A 12,415-nucleotide genomic window follows, 5' to 3' on the forward strand; every position below is an offset into this window, starting at 1 on the left:
ATTGGAGCTTCTGTAAGCTTTTTGTATACAGTGCAAATCATTTCTGGTATGATTTTGAATTTTTTTATTATTGAATATGCAATTATTTTGGAAATTCTCATCGGTAGAATTAAAAGTTTTAATGAGCTTATTGTAAAAATTGGAGGTCGCACTTTAAAAGATCAAGAATATATTTTTTTCAATACTTGTGTAAGATTGTCAAGTTCAAATTTAATACAAATAAATGCTATTAGACGAGCAATGACAGCCATTCACGCAATAAGCACTTCAACAGCCAATTTATTTTCATTTCCTTTACTATGGATTACTCTTTACAATAGTGGATGTATGTTATATTCAGCTTATTACATGATAATGCCATTTATTCTTGAATCATCTGAACAAACATTAGCTATTACAATTTATTCAGGATTTTGTTTTATGTTTATATTTTTTTCAATAAGTATAATAGCTGAAAAAGTTGAAAGCTTCAAGAATGAGGTATTGTTTTTTTTGCATTATACATCAAAATAATTTATACGAATTCTTATTATTAATTATTAATTTTAGATGAAAAATACTGGAGATTTGGTTCACAAAATAATGTCAAGATCTACAATGAATGATAAACTTCAAAAAGAGGTAAATATTTTTTATTTATTTTAGCAATTTTTTATAATAATTTTAAATTTTTATTGACAGCTTCAACAATTTGCCAGAGAATTATTGGCTTACGATGTTAGTTTTACCAGTTGTAATGTGTTTTACTTAGATGGAACTCTTCCATTCTCAGTAAGTTTTTTTATGATTAATCATGTATATTAAAATTTTAATGGATGTTTATTTTAACTAATTTATTTTACAGATTATCGGTACAATAGTTACATATTTGATAATATTGGGCCAACTGGGTTAATTTTAAAAAAACTGATTAACATATATTTGAATATTACATCAATAAGGAAAAAATATTAGAATACTCCAAAAAGTATAGTTTATTAAGAATACGGAATTATTAATCATAATGTGCAGTTAGTGACTATTGATTTTTGCTGAGTCTTTTTATCTGACTATTTATGGTTTATTATTCTGAATTATCTATAAGGTATTATAATCTGATCTTGGCCATGCATCACACGCTCATATTATAAGCATAAAGTATTACATTCATTATACAGCGTTGATAATTTCACAAGCATACATGTACAACAAGCTAAACGAAAAAAAAAAAAATGACAACTCAAGTTGAACAGTTTTATTCAATCAAAGAAATAATTATCATGAAGTGTTCATATTTTTTATTCAAAATATATGGATTAGCACCAGTGTCATTTAGAAATACATTCATTTATAACGATAGAAATAGTTATATGGATTTTGAGCTCAAATGTCAAAGTAGTTTTTCGGATTTGCTATATAGTATTGTTTGTTTAACTATTTACATGATTTTGGGTATATGTTACAATCCGTTTATGACTAATGAAAATTATCCAGATGGAACAAATATTACACACATACTTGAATGTAGTCTATCTGTATCACAAATGTTATCAGTGATAATAATGTACATTTCAATTTGTGCAAAACGAAAAAATATTGCTGATACTGTTAATAAATTGATACAATTTGATTCATCAATGTTTAAAATTAATTGTAATTATAAAGTCAATTCTAGTTTAGCTATAATTTTGGTACTTTGTACATATGCCATTATTGTAATTGGTCTTTTTGTTACAAGCATAATTGGATATCCTGAAAGCTTGACATATTTAGTGCTAATTAATGGTGACGTTATTATTAATTTGTTTATTATTGAATATGCAATTATTTTAGAGCTTATTATCAGTAGAATTCGTAGTTTAAATAAACTTCTATTAAAAATTGGAGGTCGCACTTTGGAATATCAAGAAGATATTTTTTTTAAAACTCGTGTTAAATTGAAAAATACTAATTTAATTGAATTAACATCAATTAGACAAGCAATTGCGACTATTTATACAATAAGCTCTTTCACAGTAAATTTATTTTCATTTCCTTTACTATGGATTATTCTTTATGACAGTGGAGTTATGATATATTCAGCTTATTATATAATAATGCCTTTTATCTATATATCATCTGATGGAAGTTTAATATCAATAACAACTTCAATGCTGTCTTTCATGATCTCAGTATTTTCAATTATTATGCTTGCTCAAAAAGTTGAAAACTTCAAGGAAGAGGTAATAGATGTTTTGCATTTTATATTATTTTTATTATAAATAATTTCTATCATATTTCAGATGAATCATACTAAAAATTCAGTTCACAAGATAATTTCAAGATCTATTATGAACGATCAGTTTAAAAAAGAGGTAAATTTATTTCGTACTTTTTGCTATTTTTTATAATACAATTGTAAATTTTAATGTTATCATAGCTCAAACAACTTTCAAAAGAACTACTTGCTTCTAATGTTGGTTTTACCAGTAGTGGTATAATTGAATTAGATGGTACCCTGTCTGCTTCAGTAAGTTTTAAATATCATTTGTTATTTCATCTCAGCATCAAAAATTCATGACTGAACAAAAAAATTGTATTATTGTATTTTACAGATGTTTGGAACAATGGTAACGTATTTAGTCATTCTATGTCAACTATGATGAATCAAAATATAACCATTGTAAAGGACCAATTTAAATGTGTTGAGTAATTTTTTCGTCGTTCTTCTAAAGATGACAAAACAGCAACTTTGATTGTACGAATTTTGACACAGCAATAGTTTATAAGATTGATATATGTATATTTGGCACTAAAAATAATTACTTGTTGATTTTAAAAAATTATTAATGTGCTTTAAATAATAAAATTATTTTGCTACATGCGCATTTATAAATCATCGCGTGAAGTTGGTATAACTTTATGAATAAAAAATGTCTTTATATACCATCAGATTGTTTATATTATTAATAGGTATTTTAATCAGATTGTTACTTAGCTGGACCATCTGATTCTGAATTATCAAATGAATTAACAAAAAAAAATAAAAATAAAAATGACGATCCAAGTTGACGAGTTGAACTTTATTCAAAAAAAAGAAATAATAATTTGAAAGTGTTCGTTTTATTTATTTAAAATAATTGGATTAGCACCAGTATCATTTGAAAATAGTGTTATTGATATAAATCGAAATAATCGAATACATCATGAATTACAATGTTACAGTACTTATTCTGATTTGTTGCATAATATTATCCTATTAATTATTTACCAAATTTTAAATATAATTTTTAATCGAGTTGTAAGTGATGATACATATCCAAATCAAAAACTTATTACAGATGTCATTGAAAAGAGCTTGACGGTAGAATTAAGTTTTAATAAGCTTATTGTCAAAATTGGAGGTCACACTTTAAAAGATCTTAGATCAAGAATATTTTTTTCAATACTTGTGTAAGATTGTCAAATTCAAATTTATTACAAATAAATATTATAAGACGAGCAATGACAACCATTCACTCATTAAGCACTTCAACAGCCAATTTATTTTCATTTCCTTTACTATGGATTACTCTTTATGTAATATATTATTAATATGTATAGGTATATATTATCAATCATAATGTACAGTCAGTGACTATTGATTTTTGTTTGGTCTTTTTATCAGATTATTTATATTTTATTATTCTGAATTATCTATAAGGTATTTCAATCTGATTTTGGTCATGCATCACACGCTCATATTATAAGCATAAAGTATATTATATTCATTATACAGCGTTGATAATTTCACAAGCACACATGTACAACAAGCTAAACGAAAAAAAAAAAATGGCAACTCAAGTTGAACAGTTTTATTCAATCAAAGAAATAATTATCATGAAGTGTTTATATTTTTTATTTAAAATATATGGATTAGCACCAGTGTCATTTAGAAATACATTCATTTATAACGATAGAAATAGTTATATGGGTTTTGAGCTCAAATGTCAAAGTAGTTTTTCGGATTTGCTATACAGTATTGTATGTTTAACTATTTACCTTATTTTGGGTATATATTACAGTCCAATTACGACTACTGAAAGTTATCCAGATAAAACAAATACTACAGATTTACTTGAATGTAGTCTATCTGTACTACAAATGTTATCTTCGATAATAATGTATATTTCAATTTGTGCAAAACGAAAAAATATTGCTGATATTATTAATAAATTAATACAACTTGATTCATCAATGTTTCAAATTAATTGTTATTATAAAATCAATTCAGGTTTAAATATAATTCTGGTAATTTGTACATATGCCATTATTGGAATTGGGGTTGTTGTTACACACATAATTGGATTTTCTGAAAACTTGATGTTTTTAGTGCAACTTAATGGTAACATTATTGTTAATTGGTTCATTATTCTATATGTGGTTATTTTAGAGCTTATTATCAGTAGAATTCGTAGTTTGAATGAACTTGTATTAAAAATTGGAGGTCACACTTTGGAATATCAAGAAGATATTTTTTTTAAAACTCGTGTTAAATTGGAAAATACTAATTTAATTGAAATAACATCAATTAGACAAGCAATTGCGACTATTCATACAATTAGCTCTTTCACAGTAAATTTATTTTCATTTCCTTTACTATGGATTATTCTTTATGATAGTGGAGTCATGATATATGCATCTTATTATTTAATAATACCTTTCATCGATATATCATCTGATCGACGTTTAATATCAATAATGAATTCAATACTGTCTTTGATGACATCGTTGTTTCCAATTATTATGCTTGCTGAAAAAGTTGAAAACTTCAAGGAAGAGGTAATAGATGTTTTGCATTTTATATTATTTTTATTATGAATAATTTCTAATTAATAATAATTATCATTTTAGATGAATCATACTGGAAATTCAGTTCACAAGATAATTTCAAGATCTATAATGAACGATGAGTTTAAAAAAGAGGTAAATTTTTTAAATATATTTCGTACTTTTTTCTATTTTTTATAAATTATAAAAAATATAAATTATAATACAATTGTAAATTTTAATTTTATAATAGCTCAAACAACTTTCAAAAGAACTACTTGCTTCTAATGTTGGTTTTACCAGTAGTGGTATATTTGAATTAGATGGTACCTTGTCTGCTTCGGTAAGTTTTAAATATCATTTGTTATTTTATCTTAGCACTAAAAATTTATGACTGAACAAAAAAATTGTATTATTGCATTTTACAGATGTTTGGAACAATGGTAACGTATTTAGTCATTTTATATCAACTGTGAAAGTTCAATTCAAATGTGTGGAGTTATTTTTTCGTCGTTCTTCTAAAGATGACAAAACAGCAACTTTGATTGTACTAATTTTGACAAAGCAATAGTTTATAAGATTGATATTTGTATATTTGGCACTAAAAATAATTACTTGCTGATTTAAAAAAAAAATATAAATTTGCTTTAAATAATAAAAATTATTTAGCTACATGCGCATTCATAAATCATAGCGTGAAGTTGGTATAGCTTTATGAATAAAAAATGTCTTTATATACCATCAGATTGTTTATATTATTAATAGGTATTTTAATCAGATTGTTACTCAGCTGTACTATCTGATTCTGACCACGCACTCTAATATCATATATTATAAATTACAATATACATTATTATATTAAGCATAACACTCGAACGAGTATGCACGCATAAATGAATTAACAAAAATAAAATAAAAATGACGATCCAAGTTGAACGAGTTGAACTTTATTCAAAAAAAGAAATAATAATTTCAAAGTGTTCGTTTTATTTATTTAAAATAATTGGATTAGCACCAGTGTCATTTGAAAATAGTGTTATTTATATAAATCAAAATAATCAAATACATCATGAACTACAATGTTACAGTACTTATTCTGATTTGTTGCATAATATTATCCTATTAATAATTTACCAAATTTTAAATATAATTTTTAATCGAGTTGTAAGTAATGATACATATCCAGATCAAAAAATTATTACAGATGTCATTGAAAAGAGCTTGACAGTATTACAATTTTTATCTGTCAACATAATGTACCTTACAGTTTTTTCCAAACGAAAAATCATTGCTGATAATATGAATAAATTAATGAAAATGGATTTATCAATTATTCGAATAAATAGTAATTATAAAATTGAATCGAGTTTAAGTATAATTGTGATTTTAGTTGTTAATAGCATTATATCAATAAGTCTTTTTGCCACACATGCAATTGCATTTCCTGGACATTATACGTACATGGTTCAACTCACAGGTGGTATTATTTTAAATTGGTTTATAATTGGATATGCAATTATGTTAGAATTTCTCATTGGAAGAATTCGTAGTTTAAATAAGCTTATTGTCAAAATTGGAAGTCGCAGTTTAAATCGTCAAGAAGATATCTATTTTGGAACTCGTGTGAGATTGTCAAATATTAATTTAATACAGATAACTTCAATTAGAAAAGCAATGACAAATATTTACACAATTACCTGTTCCATAGAAAATTTATTTTCATTTCCTTTATTGTGGATTGTTTTTTATAACAGTATAATTTTATTATATTCAGCTTATTACATTATAACATCTTTTATCAATAGCTCATCTGAACAAAGTTTGATAATAAAAATACATAGTGGTCTTTCTTTTATATTTCCGTCTTTTGCAATTATTGTTTTGGCTGAGAAAGTAGAAAAGTTCAAAGAAAAAGTATGTATTTTTTTGAAAATATAAATCATTTGTTAAAAATAATTTCAATTAATAATTTTATGAATTTTTATTTTAGATAAATTATACTGGATATTTAGTTTGCAAGATTATCTCACGTTCTATATTGGATCAAGAATTTAAAGAAGAAGTAATTATTCAATATATTTTAAAATTAATTTTTTTATATGACTGTAAATTTTTTATTTTACAGCTACAACAACTTGTCAGAGATTTATTGGCTAATGATGTCAGTTTTACCAGCTGTGGGGTGTTTGAGTTGGATGAAACTCTTTCTTTTTCAGTAAGTTCGATTTTTAGATATAGAAAATATTGTACTAAAATTGTATATCAAGTTATAATATGTCTTAAATTATGCGCATATTTAATTTTGCAGATTTTTGGTACACTAGTAACGTATATAGTTATAATGTGTCAACTAAATTAGTACCATGATCTTGTTATGATACAAAGTGCATTATAATTGACAAAGCTTTTCACAATAATTTGATCTAATCGACGATAATTTTGACGATAGTCACGACATTAACAATATCGTGAAAATTCAATGATACGATAATGCCTGAGTTATCGTATTGTATCGTATCGTGGCAACACTATAACTATGTATATAAAATGTTCACATTATAAATCATAATACAATAAAATATCATAAAGCGTTGTTAAGTCCACAAAAGCTTAAAAATGATAAGCCCAATTAAACCACTGTATTCAACAAAAAAAAAAATAATCTTAAAGTGTTCGTTTTATTTATTTAAAATAATGGGATTAGCACCTGTATCATTTGAAAATAGTGTTATTTATCATAATAGAATTTATCGAGTACTAAACAGTAAAATAAAATTTTTTAGTACTATTTCTGATTTGGTATACACTATTGTTTGTTTAACTACCTACCAGATTTTAAGTATATTTTTTAATCCATTTGTGAACGATGACGATTATGCAGATAAAACAATAGTGACCGATTCAATTGAACGTTGTCTGTCAGTATTACAAGTATTATCACTTAATATAGTGTATATTTCAGTTTGTTTAAAAAGAAAAAATATTGCTGATAGTATTAACAAATTAATGAAATTAGATTCATCAATGATTGAAATAAACAAATACTATAAAATTGATTCAAGCTTAAATGTAATTCTGGTGCTTTTAACATACGTCATTATTGTAATTGGTATTTATGTATCATTTGTAATTGGATTTCCCCAAAATTTGGGATATTTAGTGCACATAACTGGTGCTAACATCCTCAATTGGTTTATTATTGAGTATGTAATTATTTTGGAAATTCTGTTTCGTAGAATTGCCAGTTTGAATGAGCTTATTGTGAAAATTGGAGGTCGCACTTGCGGGTATGAAGAATACATTTTTTTTAAAAGTCGTTTAAGATTGTCAAACTTTGATATTGTGCAGTTAACTTCAATTAGACGGGCAATGAAAATCATTCATACAATAAGCTATTTCGTAGCAAATTTATTTTCATTTCCTTTACTAGCAATTATTCTTTATGACACTGGAATTATCATATATGGAACTTATTATTTAATAATACAATTTATAACTGGAACATCTGAACAAACATCAGCTACAACTATTTCTACAGGCTTACTTTTGTTATTTCGATTCTCTCCAATTATCATGTTAGCTAAAATGGTTGAAAACTTCAAGGAAGAGGTACGAATATGTGACAATTTAATCCATGTTATATAAATTATTTTTATTTATGAATTAACGTTTTAGATGAACCGTACAGGAAATTTAATTCACAAGATAATGTCAAGATCCATACTGGGTGATGAACTTCAAGAAGAGGTAAGTTATTAATCAATTATTTTATTGAATTATTTTATAATAATGGTTAATTTTAATTGACAGCTTCAACAATTTGCATTGGAGATATTAGATAATCATGTCGATTTCACTAGTTGTGGTGTGTTTCAGTTAGATGGTACTCTTCCATACTCAGTAAGTTTTTGAAACGTTCTATGTTGTGAGCGATTTCATTTCGAAATTTAAATAAATATTAATATAATAGATCTAATTAATTTAACAGATTTTTGGTACAGTAGTCACATATTTGGTCATACTGTGTCAAATTAATTAGAAGTTTAGAACTACGACGCTGTTGGATACGTATCCACATATATCAAACAAAATTGAGTGTAAGGCAAAATATATACAAAATAATCATTAAAGTATGACGTTAAATCAAAATAACAAATGAATAAATAGATAATAATGTGTATGATTGTTATGATTGTTATAAAATCATAGTGTGTGCATAATGTACATAGCCTTTGACTATTAATCTTTTTTGTCTTGATACATCAAATTATTCATATTTTTCATTAATATGATTTATATAAAGTGGACTATAATTGTAAAAGCTTTTTACACTAATCTGATGCACTTTAAAATGTTCACATTATAAATCATAAATTGTAACATTAAGAATATTATAAAGCTTTGTTCACTCTACGAAAGCTTAAAAATGATAAACTCAATTGAACCATTGTATTCAACGAAAAAAAAAATAATCTTAAAGTATTCGTTTTATTTATTTAAATTAATGGGATTAGCACCTGTATCATTTAAAAATAGTGTTATTTATCATAATAGAATTTATCGAGTAATAAATCGTAAAATAAAATTTTTTAGTACTGTTTCTGATTTGGTATACACTGTTGTTTGTTTAACTACTTATCAGATTTTGAGTATATTTTTTAATCCATTTGTGAACGATGAAGATTATGCAGATAAAACAATAGTGACCGATGCATTTGAACGTTGTCTGACAGTATTGCAAGTATTATCACTTAATGTAATATATATTTCAATTTGTTTAAAAAGAAAAAATATTGCTGATAGTATTAACAAATTAATGAAATTAGATTCATCAATTATTGAAATAAACAAATACTATAAAATCAATTCAAGTTTTAATGTAGTTCTGGTGCTTTCTACTTATGCTATTATTGGAATTGGTGTTTTTGTTTCATATATAATTGGATTTCCTGAAAGCTTGTGGTATTTAGTGCACATAGCTGGTGCTAATATCCTCAATTGGTTTATTATTGAGTTTGTAATTATTTTAGAAATTCTCATCGATAGAATAAACAGTTTAAATGAGCTTATCGTGAAAATTGGAGGTCACACTTTCGAGTATGAAGAATATATTTTTTTTAAAAGTCGTTTGAGATTGTCAAACTTTGATATTACACAGTTAACTTCAATTAGGCAAGCAATGAAAATCATTCATACAATAAGCTCTTTCACAGCAAATTTATTTTCATTTCCATTATTATGGATTATTCTTTATGACAGTGGAGTTATCATATATGCAGCTTATTATTTAATAATACCATTCATAAGTGAAACATCTGAACAAACGTTAGCTATAACTATTTATACAGGATTACTTTTATTACTTCTATTGTCTCCAATTATTATGTTAGCTAAAATGGTTGAAAACTTCAAAGAAGAGGTACGAATATGTGGCAACTCAATCCATGTTGTATAAATTATTTTTATTTATGAATTAACGTTTTAGATGAACCGTACTGGAGATTTAATTCACAAGATAATGTCAAGATCAATACTGGATAATGAACTTCGAGATGAGGTAATCATTAAATAATTTTATCGTATTTTTCAAAAATAATTGTAAATTTTGATTGACAGCTCCAACAATTTGCATGGGAATTATTAAATAATAATGTTGATTTCACCAGTTGTGGTGTTTTTCCGTTTGATGGAACTCTTCCATTCTCAGTAAGTTGTTAAGACATTATATGTTGTGAGTCATTTCATTTTGAAATTTGAATAAATATTAATATATAATCATGAATATAATATGCCTATTTAATTTAACAGATTTTTGGTACAGTAGTCACATATTTAGTTATATTGTTTCAACTCAATTAGAACTACGACTCTGTTGGATACGTATCCACATATATCAAAGAAAATCAAGTGTAAAACAAAATAAAATGTATAGACATTTTTATATCTATAAATATTATTATTGTAGCAAGCAGTCCGTAACTATTTTTTTTTTTATCCAACGATATATATTTTATTATTGTGATTTTTATAATTGATGTACATGCAGAACAATCTGACCTTGTCTATTATTAGTATATAGTTAGATATTTATTCTAATAATTAGAATAAATAAAAATTAGTTTTATGTACTTTAAAAGAAATACATACAAAATAATCATTATAATGTAATCTACAATGACAAATGGATAAATAGATAATGATGTGTATATGATTGTTAAGAAATCATTGTGCACATAGTGCCTCTGACTATTAATCTTTTTTGTCGTTACATCAAATTAATCATATTTTTCATTAATATGATGTATATAAAGTGGACTATAATGGAAAAAGCTTTTTACACTAATTTGATGGACTTTGAAATGTTCACATTATAAATCATAAATTGTAACATAAAAAATATTATAAAATTTTGTTAAGTGCACAAAAGCTCAAAAATGATAAACCCAATTAAACCATTGTATTCAACAAAAAAAAAAATTATTTTAAAGTGTTCGTTTTATTTATTTAAAATAATGGGATTAGCACCTGTATCATTTAAAAATAGTGTTATTTATCATAGTAGAATTTATCGAGTAATAAATCGTAAAACAAAATGTTTGAGTACTATTTCTGATTTGGTATACACTATTGTTTGTTTATCTACTTATCAGATTTTGTGTATATTTTTTAATCCATTTGGGAACGATAAAGATTATCCAGATAAGTCAATAGTGACCGATGCATTTGAATGTTGTCTGACAGTATTACAAATATTATCAGTTAATGTAATGTATATTTGGATTTGTTTAAAGAGAAAAAATATAGCTAATAGTATTAACAAGTTAATGAAATTAGATTTATCAATGATTGAAATAAACAAATACTATAAAATCGATTTAAGTTTCAATGTCATTTTTGTGCTTTTAACATACGCCATTGTTGGAATTGGTGTTGTTGTTTTATATGTAATTGGATCTCCCCAAAACTTGGGATATTTAGTGAACATAGCTGGTGCTACTATCCTCAATTGGTTTATTATTGAGTATGTAATTATTTTAGAAATTCTTTTTCGTAGAATTAGCAGTTTAAATGAGCTTATTGTGAAAATTGGAGGTCGCACTTTTGAGTATGAAGAATATATTTTTTTTAAAACCCGTTTAAGATTGCTAAACGTTGATATTACACAGTTAACTTCAATTAGGCGAGCAATGAAAATCATTTATACAATAAGCTCTTTCACAGCAAATTTATTTTCATTTCCTTTACTAGCAGTTATTCTTTATGACACTGGATTCATAATATCTGCAGCTTATTATTTAGCAATACCATTTATAAGAGAAACATCTGAACAAACGTTAACTACAGCCATTTATACAGGGGTAATTTTATTATTTCAATTCTCTCCTATTATCACGTTAGCTAAAATGGTTGAAAACTTTAAGGAAGAGGTACGAATATGTAGCAATAGAATCCATGTTATAAAAATTATTTTCATTTATAAATTAACGTTCCAGATGAATCGTACAGGAGATTTAGTTTACAAGATAATGTCGAGATCTATACTGGATGATGAACTTCAAGAAGAGGTAATTATTAAATAATTCTATTGTATTTTTTTTAAACGATTGTAAATTTTAATTGACAGCTTCGACAATTTGCATGGGAATTA

General features: G+C 25.2%; 1 protein-coding gene across 1 annotated transcript; it reads left to right on the forward strand.

Annotated features, from left to right (window-relative positions):
- The first annotated feature begins 48 nt into the window (after positions 1 to 48).
- On the forward strand, positions 49 to 895 carry LOC122851040. The gene is made up of 4 exons (XM_044150089.1): positions 49 to 480; positions 550 to 621; positions 682 to 771; positions 845 to 895. Exons 1-4 carry the CDS (start codon positions 49 to 51, stop codon positions 893 to 895), a joined length of 645 nt encoding a protein of 214 aa, XP_044006024.1.
- The last annotated feature ends 11,520 nt before the right edge of the window (positions 896 to 12,415 follow it).

Source organism: Aphidius gifuensis, linkage group LG3 (assembly GCF_014905175.1).
Source record: "Aphidius gifuensis isolate YNYX2018 linkage group LG3, ASM1490517v1, whole genome shotgun sequence".
Taxonomy (NCBI): Eukaryota; Metazoa; Arthropoda; class Insecta; order Hymenoptera; family Braconidae; genus Aphidius; species Aphidius gifuensis.